This window comes from Ambystoma mexicanum, chromosome 1q (assembly GCF_040938575.1).
Source record: "Ambystoma mexicanum isolate Mex_15411 chromosome 1q, UKY_AmexF1_1, whole genome shotgun sequence".
In the NCBI taxonomy this organism is placed as follows: domain Eukaryota; kingdom Metazoa; phylum Chordata; class Amphibia; order Caudata; family Ambystomatidae; genus Ambystoma; species Ambystoma mexicanum.
This window is the reverse complement of record NC_090922.1, coordinates 504499689-504524667: the sequence shown is the minus strand read 5'-3', so window position 1 is coordinate 504524667 and position 24979 is coordinate 504499689. Positions and strand designations below refer to the sequence as shown.

Sequence of the window (24979 nt, the reverse complement as noted above, 5' to 3'; positions counted from 1 at the left end):
GATGTGTAAGCATTGAAAAGACGTTACAAATATTTGAAATTTGTCACTGGTCACTATACCTGAAAAATGTGTAAACACTGTTGTATCTTGTGTTACTCTCAATTAAGTGTATCTACAAACACGTAAACTGCAGTTTTATTAAAAATCTGACTGCAGTACTCGGAATTGTCCTGATACATTTTTATCAGAAGTCATTCACAGTAACGTGTAAATACTTGCCAATGTGTCACCCCCATTGGTGTGTGTTCACCCTTCGTTCATCAGCAAGGCATCAACCAGGTGCCCTTTTTGATGACCATTTAGGAGAGTGTCATTGAGTTTTTGTAGTTTTAGAGCAGGACTTTTAGCATTGTTCAATCTATGCGCAAGGTTTTGCATTGTAGAATGGTTTATTGCTAAAATGTTTGTGATGGAAGGCGCTTTTACAAGCTCGTTCCTGAAATGCAGGCTAATGAATCTCCAAATAGTCCAGTGTGGCTGCACTCTGGACAAGGGTCCATGTTTTGTAAAAAAATGTGGATTCTACTTTTGTCTTTTATTTTAACATATTGATTGAAGGATTGTCATAAACATTTGAATGACTGTTGGCGCCCATTGCATATTGGGCTGCACGTTCATTTGTACACTGGACAACCTTCATTTGGTTGCAAGTTAGTTAGGGAACATTTTTTAATTACGGTTTCTATTGTCATAATGGTGTCTTCTACTATTTCATAGCCTCTTCCGTTAGTATCTATGGCAAATGGGTTTATTTGTCGCTGGTTGTAAGCTTTTTCATTTAATTAGGACTCTGTGCTACTAGTGTGAAACCATTCACCTGCACAGAAGTTAGTTGTGTATGTTCACATTGCGCATGTTTAGAGGTTTTTTTAGTAGTTGTTTACATTAATTCAGTTAGTGGTTTTATTCTGTTTAAAGCTTGTATAAATAGTTTTTTTTCTTTTGAATTTGCAGTCAAAGTGCTTGAAGTATCCGTTTTCTTTGGTAATTATTTCTTTTTTTAAATCTTACTTTACTGAGAATTTTTGTAACAAAGTTCACAATGATCTCTTGTACATGTTGGTATACTTAAGTAACAAAAACAGTTTTCCAGACAAACCTTCGATCCCACTTGAACATCCCACCTCCCCCATCTCCCGGGGCAAGACGAGTCTTAGGCACTGATCTTAGGGATGGCTCCATGCATTTCCATGGGGCGCGTTGCTCCCGGCTTCATCACAAGTCATTTATAGGCGTCCATTTCTCTACTTGGGTCGATCTCATGAAGGGATCCTGTAATGTTCTCCATTTCGTAGAGTTCTCTAGCTTTCTGGGCCCAGGTTGATTCTGACGGGAGGGTATGAGACTTCCAGCCTATCGTAATACAGGCCCTGGCTGCTAGTAACAAGAAGTGCGGCATGTGGGGGATTCGCGTCCACCGGCCTTCTTGCTCTTCCAGACCAAATGGCACCAGCCTGGGATCGCACTCCCGTGTTACCCCGTCCTCCTTTCCAGCACCTCTTTCCAAAAAGCCTGGGCTTTCAGGCAGGCCCACCACATGTGCCAGTAGTCTGCCTGGGCAACGCATTCCCTCCAGCATTGAGGGCTTGTTTGTTTAAACATTTTAGAGTGTCTTTTGGGATCATACTGCCACCTGTGCAGCAATTTTATTCTGTGCAGCTTATATTGCGCTGAAATTGAGGTCTTGTGAGGTCTTGTGAGCTAATTTGCACATTTGCAACCATAGTTGGTCCGACATCTTTGGGCCCAAGTCAGACTCCCATCTTTTTTTTTAGGGCATCAACCCTGTTTCCCTGCTCACTTCATAGGGATCGATATAACAGGGCGATGAGGCCCTTGGTTGAAAGGGTTTCACTTAAGATTTTGTCCAGTGACATGTGGTCTCTTTGAAGTTTCTCCTTCCATTTCGGGATCATTAGCGCTCCCTTTAGTTGTAGAAACAGGAACACTCCCAGGGGTCTTAGTTGCAGGCCTGCTTCTAGGTCTTGCATCTATCAGCTTTTATCATCTGCCCCACTCTTTTCATAACTGCCTCATACCACTTCTGAAAACGCTGTGCGTCCTGGATCTCATTTCTAAAGGCGGGGGGGGGGTGAGGCATATGCAACTCATGGAGGATGGCCACGTTGTTAGTCTCTTCATTTCTCTTTTTCTCCACCACAGTTCTCAGAAGTGATCGTAGCACAAAGTGGCTGGTTTCTTTGGTCGGAAATTCCGTTTTAGGAGCCCAGGGCCATTCCCTGAGTGTTACGGGTCGTAGTAGGTGGTTTTCGATTGCAACTCACTGTTTTTGTTTGTCTCCTCTTAGGTGCGGTACCAAGGCTCTAAACTGGGCCGCTCGATGGTATGTGTAGAAGTCAGGGAGCCCTGCTTCACCTTCCTCCTTTGGTTGTGTTAAGGTGCTGTAAGCTATTTGCTGTTTTTTTCCCCTGCCATAGACATTTTAGGAGCATTGTTTTCAGTTCTAGAAAGTGGGTTTCTGGAACGTTAATTGGGAGCATCTGGTACTGGTAGATGAGCCTGGGGAGAATTACCATTTTTGTGGCATTTAGGCATCCCAGTCATGATTCTGTTGACTTGGCCCACCTGCCTAGGTCCTTTGATAGTTCTGACATTAGCGGCGGGAGGTTTGCCTCGTATAGGTCTCCCGTCCTTTTTCCTGACATTGATACCTAGGTATTTTAATTTCTGTTGCGTTACTGGTATTACCCGTGTGTTTGAATTTCTCATGCCTGGGTGATTTTGGCGCCTTTTATGGGAAGAGCGTGGACTTTTCAGCATTGACTTTCAGCCCGCCCACTTGCCAAATTCTTGTATAGACCTCAGCACTCTGGGTATTGAGGTCTGGGGATCTGTCAGGTAGAGGAGCATGTTGTCGGCGAACGTGGCAAGTTTATACTCTGTGTCTCCAGCCCCAATCCCTTTCATTGTGGTGTTCTTTCTAATTATGTTGCCCAGAGGCTCAATGAATAGGTTTCCCTGGACATGCTAAATTCTTCAGTGAGTTTGCCGTTCACTGCCACCCTTCTCTTTGGGGCTTTGTAAATTGCTCAAATCCCATTTATAAATCGCTCCCCAAAACCCATGTTTCTGAGTGGCCCAGAGAAACCCCCACTCTACCCAATCAAATGCTTTCTCAGAGTCCGAACTGAGCAGCTCTTGGTCCCCAACCCGTCCCTCCGAGTGCTCCATGATGTTTAGTGTCTTACGCATGGCGTCTGTCCCTTGTCTACCTTTTTATGAAGCCCACCTGGACTGGGTGGATCAGACACTGCATGGTTCTTCCATACATGAGGCTAGGACCCTTGTATACATGTTTGCGTGCGTCCGTGTTCAGCAATGATGTCGGACTGTATGATTTGCAGCATGTGGGGTCTTTTCCTTCTTTGGGGATTACAACTATGTGCGCAATAGTAAATGATGGGAGGGGGCCTGACCGGATTCCCGTAAGTGATTGAATACTTTGGCGAGGTGAGGGGCCATGTTATCGGCAAATTGCTTATAGAAGCCCATACTATAATCTTCTCCTGGGGCCCCTCCTGGGGGGGGGCCTTTTTATTGCCACTTTTATTTCCTCTGGGGATATGGGCGAATCCAGGAGCGACTGCTCCGACCTCGATAGATGTGATAGTCTCGCTCGATCTATATAGTCTCCCATCTCTTTTTCTGCCCTGCGCCCCTCTTAGGTGTATAAGTCTTTGTAGTATTTGGCAAATCCGTTGGCTACTTCTTCTGGATATAGTGCCAAGCCCCCTTCTTCCATTTTAATTTTCTTGACCCATCTCTCGGCTCTTTAAGATCGTAGTCTAGTGGCCAGCATTTTGTCCGCCTTTTTGCCCTTTTCGTAGAACTTCTGCTTTCATAATTTTTTTTCTCACTCTGTCAACCTCTTCCAAGTGCTTTTAGCTCCTCCTTTTTTTGTTTGAGGGTTTCTAGGTGCTCTGGACGATGGGACCCCTGGGCGTGTAGTCTTTCCTCAAAACTAGAGATTTCTTTCCCCAGATTCTCGTCCTGCAACCTCTGTACTCTTTTCCGCATTGCCCCTTCCCTCATCAAGAGACCCTTCCCCACTGCCTTCCCTGCTTCCCACACCGTTGTGATTCCTACCTCCCTGTTATCGTTAATCGAAAAGTATTCCTCCATTGCGGTCTTGAGCTCCCGTGCAAAGAGTTTGTCCTGCCACAGGAATTTGTTGCATCGCCACTTGCCGTCTCGGTTGCTGAGCCCCTCCATATCCAGCGTTGCTGTCACCATGTGGGCGGATTGAGCTATTTCTAATTCTGGGGCGGGAATCCCTATTGACTAACATGTAGTCAATTCTGGTAAACGTTTCATGGATGCTAGACCTGAATGGATATCCCTTCTTGTTGGGGTTAATTGTTCTCCAGACATCAACAAGGACCTCCTTGTTGAGGCTGTTCAGGAACCTTTTATCCTCCTCCCTGTGGTGGTCCTTGGTTACCACCCTTGGCATTTGCCTGTCCATTTGCGGGTCAGCCCACGTATTGAAGTCTTCTCCCTATCCCTATGGGGCCTTTATTCTTTCCCAATATTGTGGGTAGGGCTTCCCCATTGGACGCCCCTGGACCTTGATTGGGCGTGTATACCCCAGCGAAGGTAACTTTTGTACCTTCCCATTCGCCCTGAACCACCAGTAGGAGCCTGCCTCCCATCGAAGCTTGCATCACAGGGTTTGCTAATCTGATTTGCTTGTGCAGTATGAGGCCATTTTGCTCCATTTTGAGTGTAAGTCCTCCTTCTTTGAAATTCTATGTCAGTCATTCTTGCATTTAGTTTCATCTCTACTAGGTCCATGTTGACCTGATTGTGCTCCAAGTTGTCCATTTTTCCTTCAATTTTCTCCACTTCTTATTTCAGAGATGGAGGTTTGAATGTCGCATCGTAGGGCCCCGATTTCTGCCATAATTCCTGCAATGTCCTCCTTCATAGAAGCGTTACTCATTTTGGGGGTTACTTTGGAGGGGGCTTCTGCTTTGCAGGACTCTTCCCACCTAAATTGCTGCAGCCTGTCCAAGCTTCTTGTGGTGGGGGGGCAGGGGAAGGGGGCCTGTCTTGCTTATCTCCCGTCGTGCTGCCCTTGAAACAGTGTGGAGCGAAGATCCCCCTGTGACCTCTGGTCTGTCTTCCAGCCTTGATCTCTGCCGGGCTCCTCTATCCTCTGTTTGGGCCAGTGCCGAAGTTTGCCAGTCCCACGTGTGCCTTTTTATGGAGTGTTCTGCAAAGCCGCCCTTGTCCTTGCTATTCCACGCCTCTCCTCATGCGGGCAGATGTCATAGCAGACTGTATCTTTATTTCTTCAGCGGGAGATCCCGAGAGGGGATCTTATCACTTCCCATTTTTTTATTTCCTCCTGCCCCTCTGGCTTCACTGCGGCTCACCAGCTTCTTTATATCCCCTGCAGTGCTGCAGGCTTTATTCCAGCCCCCCCCTTCCCTAGGGGTCGCACAGTCTCAGCGTTTAGGGTATGGCCGCCATGTTCTGAACTCAATGGGGGATGGGCACCTCTATTTAACGCCAATTTCTCTTCGGTTTGGTGGTGAACTGGGGGTGCCTCCATTTTCTCCTGTCTCTCCACCACTCTGGCTTTCGTTTTTTGGGTTTATCATGGTCTGGGATATTCTCTATATCATCTCTCCAGTCCCCGTTGAGAGAGGAGCCGAGCTTCAGGCAGCCATTGCCTTCTGTGCCCCCTCCTGGTCTCCTTCTTCAGTAATTTTGAAGTAAGGAATGTGACTTATCAGATATTTGTATGCGATTGCTAACAAGTCTGCGCCGGAATTTCTTTTTATAAAATAGATTTTTTTGAATGTTTTATTGTTTCCACATTAATTGCTATATATAAATTGAGGTTTGTTTACAGTTGTAATTGTTTTACTATGTATCTGGTTACTGTTCTCTTTTTGATGCAGATGAAATACTTTTGTTATTGGTCACTGTTGTACTTTGCAAGAGCAGAGTTACTTGTTCTCTTGCTTGTCCGTTTTCTGTAAATTGTTTTAGTGGAGGCTGAGTATATGACTATCTCTTCATTTTATCTGATTGATCTTTTCTTTGTTTTGTGTGGAGTTGAGTTTTAGTAGCCTTTTTGTATCGTTTGGAGAAAAGAAAGTGTACTTTATTGTTGTAGAAGGGTTCTGTGGGTGTTATTGTACTGGGATGAGGAAGAGTGATGTATGGATAATAATATGGATTAATATTGGGAACCTGGGCGAGGAAGGGGGTGTTGGAGTAATATAGATTATAACTGCGAAGTGGTATCAGGAAGAGCGATGTGGGGATATTTCAAAATTGTGTGATTTGAGTAATGGTAGGAGGAAGGGAAAATACAGAAATGAATGCATCGTTATTGAAGTCCCATGAGGGAGAGTGGTGTAAGCATAAATACATTGATTAATGTTGGGCACTGCGATGAGGAAGAGGGGTGTTGGAGTAATAATGAAGAATATAATTGTGACGTAGGATGTGGAAGAGGAATGTATAGATAATGGAAGCCGTGGACTAAAATATTTGTAGAGGAAGAGGTTGTAGACCTCTGGTGTAGTGGTATGAGGAGGGGGGGGTGTGGGGATAATGCAAAATAGTGATTTCAGTAATGGTATGAGCAAGGGCAAAATAAAGCAATTAATGCATTGTTAGCGAAGTCAAAGGAGGGATAGTGATGTAAGCATAAAGATATAGATTAATATTGGATACTGGGATTGGGAAGAAGTCTGTTGCAGAAATGATAGACATTCAAGTTTTGTATTAGCATGAGGCAGAAAGATGTATAGGTGATAGGAGGTGCGGTCGAAAATATTTGTAGAGTGAAAGGTTGTAGTGTTGTGTATCATGAAGGATCACCTGGACTAGAATAAGAGCTGTGATCTTAAAGGGGAGGGAGAACCCACCTCCCCCACAGTCTCAGCTTTGCTTTGCTAGGAGTAAGATCTAGTACTCTTCTTTTTGACAACACTGATTTAGAACTTAGAGGACATCTCCTCTTGTCTCAACTCAGTACTGAAGTGTGCTCACTACATTGATTTATAATTGAGTTCCAGGGGGGAGGGACTCCTGTATTTTACACATTTCAGTTTACAACCTACAAACTTGCTTGACTTACTCATGAGCTCCCGAGCCCTGCAGCCCATCCTCGATGTTTCACCTAATACCCAAAATACTTGGAGGTAGCGAGGAGAGACCAAAAAGACCTCATACCACTTTGTCTTTAGTTAGCATTTCATTGTACTAACGTATTGGAGTCAAGGAGGAACACGTTGTAAAAGAAGATACATTTATTTGCACATTAAAAACCTCATACATTCTTACTAAGTACGTACAGTGTTCCAACGTATTCGTTTTTTATCATCAAACGATTCTCCAATTCCACATAACATTTAAACCCCTTTGTTGAGAAACAAGTCTCTTCTATAATCAAATCAATGTGCATGTCAACACTTCAAACCCTGTCCAACCTAGTTTATTCTGCTAAGGATAAGCAAAGTCAAACTATGCTGCTCAATTCAAAGCCAAACTAAAACAACTCTTCAGTTTATAAGGCAAGCAATATAATTTCATATATTTCTTCAAAATACACTCTGCAAAGCACAGAACACTGCATCAATCAAAAATAATAAAAAAGACCAGAATATGAGCACATTATTCAAGCAAGCAGACCCATGGCTCTCAAAGCAAACGCCCCCTGGAATCCGGATCTCTGGATCATAGGAACACAGCATCTCAGCATCACCCTGTCTCAGCAAGCGAGCTAGCACTCCCCATCAGAGCTGCCCTGGTATTTAAAGGGGATAGGGTGGAAAGCCCCTTACTATCAAAACACAGCTGCCATCCGATGGGCAGGACAACCACTTCTACTGATTTTCTTTAACCTGTACAGCAATATGTGGCTACTGTGTAACAAGGAAGACCCTTGCCCCAAATATGTGATTTAGGTAAATATTTTGTGGGGTTACCTCCGTTTTAGCAAGTTGCTTCTGGAGCATCCGTGCTGTTTTTTCAATGTAGGCCCGGAGACGAGGACTCCACGTCATATTATTGTTTTGGTACTGGCTCTCCAGGCAGACTTCCATTTCTATGCTCTTAAAACGAAGAATAAATGTGAATTTGGTTTCATGGCCTAGCAGTGCCTAACAGAATTCATGCATGGGCCTGCAGAAATTTACAAATATGGACATGTTTGCATGAACAAGCTGTTTAATACTGCTAAGTGCTTTGCTATGATAAATGGTTACATAAAAGGCAACACACAAAAACATAGTTCTCACTAAATGGCTTCTTTGCAATCTGAGGCTATTATTAAGTGCTTTGAATGTACTTTAGCTGTTTAATGCACTATGGTTGCTATTCTATATATATCATGTTGCAGTATGGACTGCATGTTGCACAAATCTGGCTTCAAGGCACTGCATTCTACTTGAAGCCTTGTCAAGCTAATGCTGGTGTTCTATTAAGAGGGGAATACTGACATGTATGGTATCTCATGTGTTGCTCCCACGCCGCAGGCGCCGAGTGGGTGAAATTCCATGTCAGTGGAACTGTGGGGGTGTTGGGTAATTGATATGGATTGTAATTGGAAAGTGGTTTGCGGACGAAGTATGTATAGGTGATGGGGGTTGTGCGATAAAATGTTTGTTGCGCTATGTGTTGCAGAGTGGTGGCGATATTGGATGAGGAGTGGTTTGCTGTAATAGAAAAGAATGTGATTGCGGCAATGAAGCAAGGAAGTGGGAAATATAGGGTATGGTATGAGTGGATAATACACAGTATAGTTATATTTTATTTAAAATTGTTACAACATACATGCCACATTAATATACTTACTTTGTATAAATGTAAGAGTTTGCTCTCTTCAGTAGGTTTCTTTGGTAATCTTTCTTCAGGAAATGTAAAAGAAAAATTGTTAACTCTGAAAATGATGCTGCGTTGCTATATGTAGTAGGACATGGCATTCACTATTGAGGCAGAAGTAATTTTAAAAGCACTGTTAAACTTATGGGATGACTGCTGCAGTGAAGCATGTTTTGCAGTATAGAAAACCACTTGCAGCTGAAGTGAAGTTAAAAGGGAAGGTTGTAATAAAGGTGTGCTATAGTTTTGCTAGAAGGCAGGGGATTTAAAAAATATTGTGTGCACTCTAGCTTGGTAATTGTATGCTTTTGAAAAAAAAAATCACTTTTATTTTACTTTTGCACAGTTACATCACATTTGCATACAGTGAATTGGTATCTGTCACGTTGACGTTTCCAGGACAACGGGGGCGGGAGGGACAGGGAGCGGGAAGGAACGGGAAGTGGCGCGGGAGGGCAGGGACGGTAGAGTTCAGTGGTACGTTGAATAAAGGAGGAGATAGAACACAGCTCTCCGTGTCCATAACATTAGCGACGAGGATGGCTGCAGGAGCGGTGTGCCTCTCATGGTGAGAGCAACGCGGTACACCCACCACAAACCCAGGACAGAAGGCAGAGCGCTCGGAGGCGCGGACCTACGCAGCAGGGCCCCAACACGCAGCCTCAAGCAGAGGAGAGAAGCTCAGGCGGAGGAGCCGGTAGCCCCGCCCGCGAGATACCAAGAAGCCCGGGCCGCAGCGATGATCATACGCAGAGGAGCCAGGAGCCCCACCCGCACTCTGCAGCTAAGCACAAGGTACAGCTCACTCGCAGAGCACGTGCTGTCACAGAAGGAAGCTCCCACGCTGCTCCGGACTCGCTAAGACTCCCTTAAAATGCCTAGGACAGTTCAGTGGGCTCTGCCGCTACAAAGGGCAGGAGATGAGGGTTCCAATGCACGTTCTGGCCACAGAGACCGTTTTGAGCTTCAAGGCGGCTGCTGACATGGGCCTGATACACATACTCTACAACATAATGGTCCACAAGTACATAGACCCGGTGGAAATGATAAACAATTTATACCACAAAATATTTAAAGGAATCGGAAGACTCAGGAACAGGCAAATCAAACTCCACGTGGACAGCTCCATACGCCCCGTAGCTCAGCCATACCATGGAATTCCAGTCAACATTCAAAAGAAAGTGGAGGACGAGCTCCAAAAACTGCTGGAACAAGACATTATCGAGAAGGCCACCGGACCCACCACATGGGTATCTCCAATTGTCCCAGTCCCCAAGAAGGGATCCAAGGCCATCAGACTTTGCGTCGACATGCGACGCCCGAACCAAGCCATCAAAAGGGAAAGGTATCCTGCACCTTGGATCACTGACATGATTCACCTATTGAATGGGGAAAAAGTCTTCTCCAAACTGGACCTGCAAAAGGGATACCACCACTTGGTATTGCATCCCGAGAGCCGCACCATAACAACTTTTGTCACTCATGTCAGCCTCTTCAGGTACAAGAGACTAAGTTTCGGGGTGTCCTCGGCAGCGGAAACATTTCAGGCAGAGGTTCACAACATTATTAAGCACATCCTGAATTGTCTCAACTATTCGGATGACATTCTAGTCTTTGGGACCGACGTGAACAAACATGATGAGACACTAATGAAAGTCTGCAAGGCCCTACACAATGCCAACCTTACGTTAATTAAGGACAAATGTGAGTTCGGGAAAAACACGCTAAAATTCTTTGGTCATGTCTTTTAAGAAGCTGGGATGACCCCAGACCCGGACAAAGTCTCAGCTGTAAACGACACCTCCGCCCCAACCAATGTGTCTGAACTTCGCTCCTTTCTTGGTCTTGCCAGCTACTGTAACCGATACATTTGGGACTTCGCGTCAGTCAGTGAGCCACTGAGGAGATTGACCCATCAAGATGAAACGTTTGAGTGGACCAGCGACTGTCAAAAAGCCTTCGAAACAATAAGGGAGAGAGTCGCAAAGGCGGAAAACATGTCATACTATGACACCAATAGAAAGACAGAGCTGACAGTTGACGCCAGCCCCGTGGGCCTGGGAGCCATCCTGGTGAAAATTGATCCACTAGATCCCTTGCTGAAGCACATAGTAGCCTATTCCAGCCGCAGCCTGTCTAGCACTGAACAGGCATACTCTCAAGCTGAGAAGGAGGGGCTAGCCGTTGTATGGGCGTGCAAGCATTTCCATCTGTTTCTGTACGGGAAACCATTTCAAGTCGTCACAGACCATCAAGCACTATTATTTCTATACGGCAACCCACAAGCCAAGATGCCTCGGCGGATCGCCCGATGGGGATTAAGACTTGAGGACTATGCGTTTGACATCATCCACAGGCCAGGGAAAGGTGAGAACCCAGCCGACTTCTTGTCGAGAAGACTACGCGGAGAGAGCATACCAGAACCATCTGTGGCTGACCGATACCTAAGATAACTCGTCCATCAGACCACAACGGAGGGTGTCAATATGGAAGACGGAGAATGACCCGGCATGCTGCATTATATGTGAAGGTCTGGCATCTGGACAGTGGTGAAGAGCCAAGGAAAAGGGGAAAGCAGCGGGAGGTCAAGTAAGAGAAGACGTGGAGCGGCTCTTACTAGTAAAAGAGGAGCTGGCTGTGTCGGAAGATCTGCTGCTCAAAGACTGCAAACTCGTCATCCCTAAGGGCATGGGAGAGCAAAAGTCATCAATCTAGCGCACGAGACTCATAGGGGCATGGTCTACACCAAACGCATACTCCGCCAAAAGGTTTGGTTTCCTCACATGGACACCCTGGTGGAGGCCACCCTGAAAGCGTGTCCCACATGCTGTCTCATCACACCAAACAGGCACCCAGAACCCCTGCTCATGTCAGAGCTCCCGCAGAAAATATGGGAGGCAGTCGCAGCCGACTTCTTTGGACCCATCGAAGGGGGACAATACGTCCTGGCTGTGAACGACGAGTATTCACAGTACCCGGACGTGCGGCTGATATCCTCCACGGCCACCCATCACGTTGTGCCGGCGCTGGACCACATGTTCTTGGCGTATGGGGTACCTAAGGTGCTCAAGACTGACAATGGGGCCCCATTCTGTGGACATCAATTCGCCCGATTCGCAGAATACCTTGGATTCCATCATAGAAAGATTACTCTGTTATGGCCCCAAGCCAATGGGATGATCGAACGGTTCATGGCCAACCTCAAGCGAGCCCTGCAAGTCGCACACCTGACAGGACAGCCATATGAACAGGTGCTGAACCAGCTGCTGAGGGACTACCGCGGAATACCTCATAGCACGACAGGAAAGACACCTGCCGAGCTGATGTTTGGGCGAAATACGCAAACGTGCATCCCACAGGCTGAAGCGATCAGCCCACGGCCGGCTTTGGAGCTGGAGGTCAGGGAGCGAGACGAAGTAGCCAAGGCCCGGATGAAAGAATATTCCGATACCCGCAGGTGAGCACAGACATCCCAATAGAGATAGGAGATGTGGTGGCAGTTCGTCAGCCGTCGACCCACAAGCACACAGCGGCTTTTCGAGAAGAGCCCCTTCTTGTCACACAAAAGAAAGGGTCGATGATAACCGCCCAAGGATCAACAGGATCTGTCACCAGAAACTCGTCCCACTTCAAGGAACTGCCACAAACAGGAGCCCGACGCCTGAGTGGAAGAGTGACCCTTACTTAGATGACCAATGGGACTCGGATGAATCGGGAGTGGATGAAGGGCAAGGAAATGCTGAGAGTGGAACGTCACCGAGGCCCGCACCGGCACAGCCGCAGCAAGCCCGGAACAGACCTTGTCGATGGATTGAGGAGATGGACTAGAAGCTCACCAGACCGCCGCCTGTTGCAAAGAGTTTGGTAACTGTTTAAAAAGGGGGAAGATGTCACGTTGATGTTTCCAGGACAACGGGGGCGGGAGGGACAAAAAACGGGAAGTGGCGCGGGAGGGCAGGGACGGGGGAGTTCAGTGGTACGTTGAATAAAGGCGGAGATAGAACGCAGCTATCCGTGTCTGCCTAATTCTTTACTGCGCTGCGCGCCCTGCATATTGCGAGGCCATAACAGTATCTTGTACAGATTTTGCTTCAGTAGCGCAAAGCGGAGCAGCAAGGTGCACAGTTAATTTACAATACTTCGACATTGTCAGCTCTTTCTACACTTTTAGTAATCGGATATTGACTAAATCCTCCCCATATGTCTCTTGGACGATTCGTTAAGGGCAGCAGGCTGGAGTACAATTCCTCCATCATTAGCCCAGGTCATGTCAATCACCCATCTTCCAACGTGGGGGTACCTTGCTTTTCCACTGCATCAGTATGGCACGTTTAGCTAGCAACAGTCCCATATTAATACGTTTACGTTTTGTCGGGTTCATTTTAAGCACAAAGCCGCATATACATGCCCCTTGCTCACATCTGACAAGTTGGTCCACCTTTTCTTCTAGTGCATAACAAACCTTAGTCCAGTATACAGAGAGCTTTCCACAGGACCACAACATATGTATTACATCTTTATCCTCATTTGCACACCTTGGGCATCTCCCTTCTGCTGTTGCATACATTTTCTTAAGGCGGCTGAAGTAAGGTGTACCCTGTTCAATATCTTGAAAGGGATTAGCCTATATCTGGACTTGAATGATATTTGCTGTGTGAGCCTGCACATTTGCATCCAGTGTGTTTCAGTAATGGAGATACCCAGGTCTTTCGCCCACTCCACTTTAATATCTGTTAGTTGCACATTCCTGGTAGTCAACCACAGTTTACATAACGCTGAAGCGGTCTTCTTCACTGCATCAGGGGTGACTACATAATTCAGGCTCTGATGTGAGGGTGGTTCCTGTGGGAATCCTTCCCATACCATTGCTATCCCAGAGCGGAGTCTAAAGTATTGCAATTTCTCTATCAGTGTGTCATCTACATGCGCCTTAATGTCATCCCAGGTCACAAACTGACCATTGCAATATAAATCTCTAAAGTGCAGTATACCCTTTCCGCACCAGTGTGCTGCCAGTATCGTGTCCCTGGATATGGCTAAGTATAACACATCCCAAATGGGCATGTCTGGACTGTACATTACAGTGCCTTTGGGGTGTTGAACCAGTCTTGTCCGTACCTTCTGTGTAACGAGCACCAGGTCCAGTTGGTTACCGGCCCCTACCTCATGCAATAGGGAATCCTTGTCTATCCCCTGCCTTTCTCTATGTATGATGTGTGCTGCCCGCCCTCTGCCCAGTGTATCGCATAGTATGCCTGTGCCGCCAGAAATTACAATTCAAAATCTGGAGCTGTTAACCCCATTGCTTGTACGGCATTCTGAGACACTTCCAACTGGCCCTCACTTGGCACTTCTACACGAATGTGGAGCATGCACCTGTTATTTACGTGAAAAAGGATCTTCCTGGCCATAGTGGTATTGTACTTAAAAGATATAACAGCTTAGGGAGAATGATCATTTTCACCAGTGCCTCGACCTATGAGTGAGATAGGGAGTTGGTTCCAGCGTTCAACTTTAGCGCAGATCGCAGTGGCTAATGTTTCATAATTAAGGGAACGTACCGTTTTGCTGAACGTGCTAATTCTACACCTCGATATTTCACTTGTTGCGGCGTCCACCGCAATCCAAACAGTTGCTAGGTTCACCCGTCCTGTCAGTTAAAGCAAATATTTCAGATTTGCTGGTGTTCACACAAAGCCCTAAGGACGTCCTAAACTCCTGGACTGCTGTTAATATCCTTTGTAGGTATTTCTTTGAGCCCCTGACATATAACATTACGTCGTCTGCATACAGAGTTATTAACTCAACCCCTGCCCCGGTTATGGTGATGCCGGCACGTGCATGGCACGTTCTCATTAGGTCTGCAAGGGTTTCTATTACTAGTGCGAATAGCAGTGGTGATAGCAGGCAGCCTTGTCTGGTTCCACCTGCTAGTTTCAGTATTGAAGATAGTACTCCATTTGCACATACCCTAGCGTATGGCTGCGTGTATAGGATTTGCACCCATCAGATAAAGTTGGGGCTAAATCTATAGTTGTGTAGTACCCTAAACAGGAATGGCCAGTATACTGTGTCGTATGCTTTTTGCATATCCAGGGATAATGCAACCCTTTTGGCATCTTGTGGTATCCTCGGCAAGATATTATAGCATCTCCATATGTTTGACGCTCTCGATCTCCCTTGTAAAAATCCCGCTTGGTCGTTGTGCACCATATAGGGCATTAGCGGAGTAAGTCTGGAGGCTAATATCTTTGCAAATATCTTAACGTCGGTGTTGATGAGGGAGAGTGGTCAGTACGACCCACAGTCCTCTGGTGGCTTCCCAGACTTTAATAATAGAGTAATAACCACCTCCCGCGTTGTGTCAGGCAAAATTACCAATTCTAGTGCTTCAGTCCACATCGCTAACCGGCGAGGAGCCAGTGCGTCCGCCAATTCCTTATAGAATTCCGCATCCAGCCCATCAGTGCACGGGGCAGCAGCGTTGTGGGTATTTTAGCCAGATGTTCATTGATTTCACCATCTGTGTCTTCGCTCTGTGGTGCATACAGATTCTCATAGAAGCTGTAAAACACCTTGCAGACCTCTTCCGTCTTATTAACCACTACTCCATCTTGTCTAGTAATACAAGGGATGTTCGAGTTGCCCCTTTCATTACGTACAGTGTCTGCCAGAAGCTTACCGGGTCTATCCTGCTCCCCATATCTGCGTGCGACTGCCGGTCTGTCAAAATAGCGTAGTTCCCTGTCCGCTGCCTCTCGATATTAATCAAGCTGCATTTTAATTTCTCCATTGATAAGCGGTGACGGATGTCTCACATACTCCATCTGTAATTTCGCCAAGGATTCCTCTCTTCTCTTAAGATCTCTTCTAATATCCCAAAGCACCCCGAACTCGGTGGACATGGCTACTCCCCACATGTAGATTTTAAACGTTTGTCATAGAACAGCCTGTTGTGCCCCTGATCCTTCGTTATTCTCGAAGAAATCAGCAATGTGTTGTGCTATACTTGTCCTAAACAGTGAGTCCAGCAGGGACGCAGCCTTGAATCGCCATTGTGCTCTCAGTGAGGAGCCGTCAGTGATGTCCAATAATAGTGTTATAGGGCAGTGGTCCAACAGTATTCTGGGAAGTATCTTGATCTCAATCACCCAACCCAACAGCACCCTCTGAGAAGTTAGCCAATGGTCTATCCTGGAGTGCATGTCATGTACTCATGAGTAGAAAGTGTAGGCCCTCTGACTTCCATGTAATGTACGCCAAACGTCCCTCAAGCCCAGGTCTGCACTGTGTGTGAATTGTGCGTACTGCATTTGTTAAGGCTTGGGGTGTGGTAGACGTGCAATCTAGGTCTATGTCCAATATAGTGTTAAAGTCACAGCCACATATAAGTACTGCAGTGGGGAATTTGGCAAATTTCCGAAAGACCTCTTCGTAGAACTCTGGATCATCTATATTTGGGCCATATATATTGATCAATAATCCCTCAGCACTACCCAGCTTCCCGTGTACGATCACATATCTGCCACAAGCTTCACTTTCGGTCGCATAATGGATGAATGGAAGTGATCTGTGGATAAGAGTCATAACCTTGCGTGCTCTGGTCGAATAGGAGGTATAATAACGCTGCCCTCCCCATCCGGGGGTGATTTTGTGCACTTGATGTTTGTCTTTTTGCATATGCTATCAACTTGCGCATCTACATGGGTATACCCAAGGCCCCTGAAATTCCAGCTTAGTAGCTTTACCCCAGTAGCCCCAGTCCTAGCGATTATCTCTCATGTTCCCAACCAGTTTGTGTGATTCTGTGCAGTCTTCCCATTACAGTGGTTACATGTTGTGTTTACTCTGTGATTTTTAATAACTTTCTCAGCCCCACTTTCCCCAGTTACCTCCCCACCCTCCTTCATAGCAACCCAAACTTGAGCTATGTTTTGCCCCATATCCATACCACTCTCCCCTCCAACTGCTAACAATATTATGCATTCGCATCGGGGGCGACCGCTACTGTGGCAACAAGGTTCCCGGCTGTAGAATGTCAAAGCAGGAACCGGACTGAAACCACTATGGGTAACTTAACTAACGTTAGCAACACACATTATGAATTTAACAGTGACTTACCACTGTTCCCATTTTTGATATCTTGACAATTGTGTTACAAAACCTTCTGTCTACTTAGCATACCCACCAGTCAAGGCCTGAGTTTTAAACTTGAATATAACTATCAGGTCTTCACTCCAGGTCTGGAGCTCATAGTTTGATTAGTGCCTGCACAAATATATTATACAGCCTCCTGATTGCCTGCTATCCCTCTCCTGGCATCTGCTTCTCTGGGAGGCGGATATTAGCTTCCACAAAGGATACCGCTTCTTCCGGGAACGTGATAATTTTGCGCTCTCTCAATAACTTCTTGACCCCGAGAAATGTGCGCCTTTCTTGCTGCACCGCCAAGGTGTGATCAGGGAAAATGCGAATCTCACTGGAGCCTATCCTCAAATCTTGTTTCTCTCGTACAGCCTTCAAAACCATATCCCTGTCTCTCTAGTTCATAAATCGGCACATTTTGGGTGCTGGAACGCACCCAGCTTGGGTTTTGCCGCCAGTGACCGTTGCACACGTTCCACCACAAACATTGGAGACCAGCCAGGGTCTCCCAGCAGTTCTCTCAGTAGTTCCGCTACAGCAAGTTCCATAGGACCCTTCAAGGTTTCTTCCGGCACCCCTATGATACGATGTTGTTTTTCTATGACCTCGCCTCTAGGTCCTCGCACTTCATTTTGATGGTGCCTAGGTCTTTTGCCATTGTTGTCATCGTGCTTTCCAGAGCCTCAATTGCGTCTTCGGCAGTGCCAATGCATGTTTCTGTTTTGGTGATGCGTTGTGTGGCTTTTTCTAACTGAGCCCTGATCGTGGAAATGTTGATGTTAATGCCATCTTGTTTGTCATTTATGGATGCAAATCCTTGTTGCATGATGGTCATAATCCCTTGCAGGTCAGTGGGTGACGTTAGCAAGGGTGTAGCTGATTTTTCCATGTCTCCTGACCCTTAGCTCACTGCTTCCACTTGTTTTGCGGTGGGCTTTGCGAACCTGTCCATTTTGCCGCTTTTTTTGGAAGGAGTTCCTTTAGGCATTATAGTGAGTCGCTGAGGATCTCTGCGATTATGTCTGCTGTGTACTTTAAGGCATGTATGGGTTTGGAGGATCCCCTTCGTTTGACAATAGCTCTCCGCTCCGTCCGCCAGCTGTCCTTTGATTATTTGCCAGGTACCAGTGGTTCAAGCTTTTAGTAATCTCTGCCGCACTTCTTCCGCTCCTCGTGCCGTGGCCTCATCCAGGCTTTGGGGCTGTGGTCTAGAGATACGTTTGCAATATGGGGTTGCGTAGCAACCCGTCTCTTCCGCTACCTGCAGTGGAATTCAGGAGGTATAAGCAAGTCATTTGGACATGCTAAGTGTCCCTCTCAGGTTTCCTGTTAGGGTCTGGTTGCCAGTCTTCGTGGCGTGCCCTTCAGTGCGAGCTGGGGAGAGCCAAACGGCCGCCTATGCGGTTGGTAATTTTTACAGGCCTTGTGTTCTCCTACACATTAGACCTGCCTCGGAAATGTGACTAAAAGCACAGTTGCGCGCCAGGCCTGGCCTCCTTCATCGCCTGCATCCGGTGCTGGCCGTCCACCCATCTGCTTCACATCCGGTCACACCCAGGGCCAAATCCAAGTCTCGAGTGCAATGGCAGGTTGTCTTGTGTTTATTCCGAGCCAAGGGCGTGCAAAGAATCGCCTGTAGCCCATTCGGGCATAATATCTTACAAGGCAGTCTGCACAGAGGGGGTGGCGCGCAACAAGTGTTCCCAGGTCTACCTGCTAATCTGTAAAACGCGGTTGTTGTGCAACCATGCAGTGTCTTCACGTCTACCTGCTGATCCTTATAGCGTGGGTCTGGGCCTCCATGAACTCCTTGATAATGCTGACCATCCAGTTCAGCCTGGCATTCTCAGTTATCTGGCCCTGATGGGCCTATTAGCACTCTCCTCCTTTGTCGGTAGCTTCACGGTGTCAGTCGGGCCGCAGCTTTAGGGCGACGTGTACTGTAATTGTGCTGTTCGGCAAGGTCTTCCGGATGTTGTGGGGCTGCTTATTTCTCACCAGGAGGACTGCGGGCCGCGCTTCAGCAGCGCTCATGTGTGACGAGTTTGTGCAGGCAGTTTCGTGCCCCGACTGAATCCGGAGCTTCCTTTAGTGTTCTCGCCACGGGCCTTATCCCACATCAGCAGAGCTCGCCCGTGCCAGTCTCGGAGGGGCGCAGTGTCATATGCGGTGAGATGCAATCTTTCTGCCCGCTTCCCATTGTGGCGGTGGGAGGGGGGGGGGTTCAACAATCCTCGCCGGCCGCAGGCTCCTTGTTGTGCTAGTACATTTGTTTAGAAACCTCCCAGAGGCACCGCCGTGCCCGCAATCCCTGTGTGCCTGCTGGAGCCGCGGACGACATCAGGATCCTATTCTTTTCAGCTGTTCTTTTATTCCAGTGCAGTGCGCTCCAGGGTCTGCAGTTCAATTGGTCCTTCCTCCACTGCCAAACGGGACAAATCGGGGCCTCAGCAGTCCTCGCTTGAGTGCTTGTCAGAGGTGCGAGAGACCAGGGGCAGTACCCCTCACCCGGGCTCCGCGGATGACTCGGGCCACTGCCAAACGGGACAAATCGGGGCCTCAGCAGTCCTCGCTTGAGTGCTTTTCAGAGGTTGGAGAGACCACCCCTCACCCGGGCTCCGCGGATGACTCGGGCCACTGCCAAACGGGACAAATCGGGGCCTCAGCAGTCCTCGCTTGAGTGCTTGTCAGAGGTTGGAGAGACCATGGGCATGACGGTTGCGTGTGTGTTCGGGTGGACTAGGTTGGGTGGTTTTGAGTGGGGCATTTATGAAGCTGTGTTGATTAGAGCTGGGGTGATGCTTGGTGCATGCTGAGTGTTTGCGTTCAAGAGTTAGTGTGGGGCTAGGACAAGGTGTATGAGGAGCGAAGCACATGGTGGTAGCGCTGTCTGGTGTTATGCATGGTTTCTGGCACTTAGCCCTTTACAGGCTCTAACTAGACCCAACAGGTTTTGTACTGGTTGAAGCCATTGTCTTGGCCCTGGATGCTCGGGCTCGGGCTAGGGATAAAGGCAAATGGGGGTAGAGGCCATACAGAGTGAGTGTTGGAGATGCAGGAAGTAGTTACAGTAGCAAGGAAAAAAGGGCAAAAGGCAGCAAAACAGACACAAAATGCAGACAGACGAGCACACAGTACATGGTTTTAATGAACGGGAGGTTGAGGTGCCACCCAGATTGAGGTAGGGGACACAATCATAGGGGCAGGGAAAAACAGGCAAAATACAGACAAGCAAAAACAAGGGGTTTTAATGACAGGGAGAGAGAGGAACCACACAGAGAGAGGGAGGGGAGTCCGGATACAATCACCGAACCAGGAGAAAAAAAACAGACAAAATGTTTTCTGCACGTTCTTTCAACCTTGTGACCCCTAACTAAAATGAATAACAGGTGGTGCAACCGTGAAGTACAAAAGGTCTCCCTACATAATTTATAGCGTACTCTTTTATCACGTCTCCCTCCATTCCCATTCATAAAACTTTAGTTTAGCAGTATTAGGATTCATAGATAATTCTTTCACTCATGTTTAAAACATTAAATATTTTCAAACATTTTTCTTTAAAGTGCTTCCTGCATCCTGGGCTTCTCCATGTGTCATAATAGGTTGTGAAACAAGGTGTTTTTCTGCCTTAAGTCTTCCATTGAACGTTTCTCCAATGGTAATGATGCATTTTAACAAGAATGAAACCAGGTCTGGTAAATAATGTATTTGATTGTATTGGTGGGTGGGAAAGCAGAACAGTAAAGAACTGGGTGGAACTGGGGTTGCATGGAGAAGATTCTTTGGTGGGTGAATTTTGAATGTGCCAGAAATTGCTTGTCTCTCTGAAAAAACCTGTTTGTGTTTGCAGATTTTTTCACGGGTAAACACTTCTTCTTGTATGGAGACTTCCCCTCGACAGAGCGCAGGATGCTGTATCGGTACATCACCGCCTTCAATGGGTGAGTGGTCCACCAGCCACAGGTTCAGAGTCTAGGCCATTAGAAATAGTTGGGACGCCTTTTAAAAAAGGTGTGTGTCATTGCCCTATGAAGGCGTCTATCACAGACTTTTGTGTGTTACACTGCTTGTGCCTTCTCGGTAGTTCTTGCTGGATTCCGCAGAAGCACAAGGTACAGTCCGCTCTAAAGGCTGAAAAGGTGGGGTGAGGAGTGGCCTTCGAGCTACAGCCTCCATTGCTACTGGCTGGATAAATGTAGAAATTAAATGATCTGCTTTGCAGGGCCCGGCCTTGGCAAGTCTTGTGGGTTGGGATCTTACGACAGCTTGACTTTACCAGGGCGGAAGATGCAACAGTGAGCTCATCCTTTTCCTCAACGTCTATTTTAACATGTACTGCCTATCTTTGCTTACAGGGAGCTGGAGGATTACATGAATGAAAAGGTTCGCTTTGTCATCACTGCGCAGGAATGGGATGATACCTTTGAAGAGGTGAGCCGCAAGGAAGGAGGCAGCAAACCGAGATGCTTGGACTCTGTGCTGCTTAAGTGTAGATTTAACCTCTGTTTTTCACACAGCACGAGCTCAAGGGAGCAAACCAGACATCGCTCATATGAATGAACACTTACCAATGCCTTTTTACTCTCAAAGTAGTTAAGAAATCCAGCTCCCGCCCCAAACTTAATAATTAGCTAATTTAGTCACATTTCTTTGCTGGTTAGAAACTCTAGAAAGAGTAACTTGTCTAGCGAGTATGATCCTACCCAAAGATAGAGGCTTTGCAATATTCCCTGCCACCATGGCGTCCCCTAGAACTGCTCCCTTCCATATCAAGCATCGAGCTGGAATTGGCTTACCTTTGCTCATTCCGTTTCCCTCGATTGGATGTAAATACTTCAGATTTAGCTACATCCTTAATTGCTTTTCTCCTTTCTTTTCCCCTCATCTTCCCAGGCCCTGAACGAGAACTGTAACCTGTCTTTTGTGAAGCCACGCTGGATCTACACATGCAATGAGCGGCAGAAGCTAATTCCTCATCAACTTTACGTGGTAGTGCCGCAGGTGTAGCCACAGCTGGGTCCCTAGTGGGCGGGCACCCTGGATGGAAATGAAGGGCTGGCCATCATTGCTAAACTGTCCCTTCGCTGGATAGTGCTGCACCACAGGGGCTGAGGGGGGCTATGGCTGGTACTCTAGTATAGGTTTGAGGGGGGGCCCTTCTTTCTTCGATTGTAGGACTGCGTCACTCCTGTTGTGAGTATTGGTGCCCTCAAAGGCATACATATCACAACTCTTTCACCAGCTGGCGGCAGCAGAAGACTGCAAGACATTTTTCTACTTTGATTTGTTTGATAATGAATTCCATTGTGTTGATAGTCAACCTTGAAAAGACACTTTTTGACCCCTCGACCAGTTTCACAGAAAGCAGCAGCAGATGACCTCTCAAGGAAAGATTTGGTTCAGGAGGAGCGAGGAAAAGATAAGCTCGCGCAGGTCTAGTTCGGAAGTGAAGCTTGGAGGGCTTGTTAGCAGTGACCACTGATAAACATACATTGGCTTGGGTCAACGGCCAAGAAAAACAAGGAGCTGTTCAGAGGCTGGCCAGCGTGTTTGCAATTGCACATTTGTGTTAAACGTTTGGTAAAACGTATTTTGGAGGTTTGAATTAAATGTGTACGTTAAGTTAGTTTATTCCACAATTCCAAAAAGAGACACAACCTTGTTGTATCCCAGCTGAAACTACGTGTTTGTTTTGTTGTGTCCTTCTAAGCCTAGTCAGCCTCACCTGGTGGATTTGTGTTTTTCTTTTTACGTTTTGAAATCTTGAGAGCATGTTTGGAATGAAGGTCCAGAATCCCATGGCATGGGCATGGTCTCTCTTCTGCGGGTAGACTGACAGTGCTTGGCAGGCCATCATTGACTGCTTGCACCATGTTTCCATCAGCCTCGCGTTTGCCAGTAGTTACCACACTGATTGTCTGTCCAACATCTGTCCAACACGTAGACTACATGCCTCTGGGCTTCCAATGGTGCCATGCTTGCATCTGCAGGAACACCTGCATTTCCTGCTAAGGGCCTTCTTTAAATATAGATAGAAATGCAGTGCATTTTGTAGTAATGCTATGGTCTGCTCTTTTTACCACATTTCCCTATCACTGCTGGCAGTGCCATAATCCAGCCCCAGGTGCCTAAACTACCGATATGTACATTAGTTCTGACCGTTTTGTATGCTGTAATAACCTGACGCCTGGTGCCACTGTCACGTTGGTTGCAATCACTTTTTAGGTGAAATTCTCAGCACATGTTTTCATTGATCATGTACTGTTCATCCGTGGCATGCGTCTTAAGAAAAGCAAATCGAAGGGGAGGGGTGGTCTTGGGGAGTGGAATACAACACGAGGATCCGTGGGAGACAGCTTGGGAGAGAGGCACCCACAGTAGTACAGCAAGAGATGCTTAGAGGACATGAAGATTTAATTGTCAGTGAAATTGCTTGCGCTGAAAAGGTTTAGGTGAAGCGATATTGCAATGAACGTCCCGAGTTTAATGGTAAGGAACGTTAGTGTAGCGAGTAACCCCAGGCTGGCTGGTCCTGTGTTCCAAATGAGAGGGCCGCTTGCCTGCTGACTGCCGTTTTATTGTTTTCATCCCGGACATATCGGAATAAATGAAACGGGAGATGAAACGTGTTCCACATTTTTACACACATTTGAAAGCTGTGAGAAATGACTGTTTTATATTTAGCCTGTCTTGCAATAAAGATACCCTTTTACAGTGTGGCTTTACTTCTTGTCTGTTTCCGATGCCTCACTTTGCAGCACTGGGTTTAGAGCACATGGGTATTCATTTCGTGAGTATAGATATTTTATTTATTGGGTATTTATAATGCGCCTACACAGCAAGAAGGTGTTTCAAGGCGCAACAAGACAAGAGGGGGGTGGGGGGACAGGGATGAAAGCGCTAAACGGTCCTACTAGGTCTTGTCATTCTGATCGTGCAAGTGCAGTACCAAGAAGTGCAGGAGAGTGTAGAGGAAGGACGTGGGGTGGTGCCGTTCAGAGCGCCCAACTAGACTGTAGTATTCAGAGCGCCCAACTAGACTGTAGTATGCATGTGTTGAGGGGTAGTCATGTACTATCGACCAGGCCTGGGCCAGGGAACTGACTAGCAACAAATGTTTCTTTTAAGATCAAATGAAATGTAGGCCGGGCCAGGCATCAGGGGCTTGCAGACCCCAAGAGGTGCTAGCATGGCTTTGCCCGCACTGCTGCTAACAGCAGACACGCTACAGTGCCCAGACTGAGTCTGAATGATTTCATAGCACTTTGATTTTGTATACGTCGTATTTTATTACAACACTTAAATGATGCAGAATCATGCATGATGGTTGTGTTGTTGAAGTCGGACTGGCGCCCCCTAGAAACTGGCACATCAGGCAGCTGCCTGTATTGCCTGATGCAAAGACCGGCCCTGCAGAGCGGAATGTGCTAATGCTAAGGAGGGAAAGGAAGTGCAGGCCGTAGTGGTGAGCGCGCAAGTGCTGGGGCCGGCGGGCGTGGGAAGAGAAGGGTGGGATTGCCCCTGGGCTAGGGGATCGATAAGACGAGGTCAAGTGCCAGGGGAATGTGGGTCCACAAACTAAGTGCAAGTACTGGGCTGGGTGGACTCGAGGGGAGCTGGCCCAGCCAAGCTAGTGCAAGGGGAGGCAGCCTGGTAGGGAGGTGGGGCGTTCAGTGGAGACCAGGCAAGGCGGGCCTGGACCCTATAAGAATCTGTAGGAACCAAGCAGCCAGTCAGTGCGGCAGAGCGTGAGCAAAGGATGGGGAGAGGGAAGGAAGAAGAAAAATGGAAGGTCTTAAGAAGCTTCTGGAACTTAAGGAGATCCGTCTCAAGTCTGAGAGGGGCATGGAGGCCATTGCAGAGGGAGGCTCCTGCGGAAGAGAGATCTACCCCCCACTCTGTGCTTGGAAAAACATCTGCTCTGCAGAGAGTTGGAGCTAGAAGACCAACGGGCTCCAGCAGGGAGGTA

At 47.1% G+C, this 24979-nt stretch overlaps 1 protein-coding gene across 1 annotated transcript in view; it reads left to right on the top strand.

Moving 5' to 3' along the window:
- XRCC1 (X-ray repair cross complementing 1) overlaps positions 1 to 23729 on the top strand; it is a 795788-nt gene extending 772059 nt beyond the window's left edge. The window contains exons 15-17 of the mRNA XM_069640868.1: positions 20861 to 20951; positions 21366 to 21441; positions 21904 to 23729. Coding sequence (XP_069496969.1) covers positions 20861 to 20951; positions 21366 to 21441; positions 21904 to 22017 — 281 coding nt within the window. The 3' untranslated portion in view covers positions 22018 to 23729. The remainder of the gene's footprint in view (positions 1 to 20860; positions 20952 to 21365; positions 21442 to 21903) is intronic.
- The last annotated feature ends 1250 nt before the right edge of the window (positions 23730 to 24979 follow it).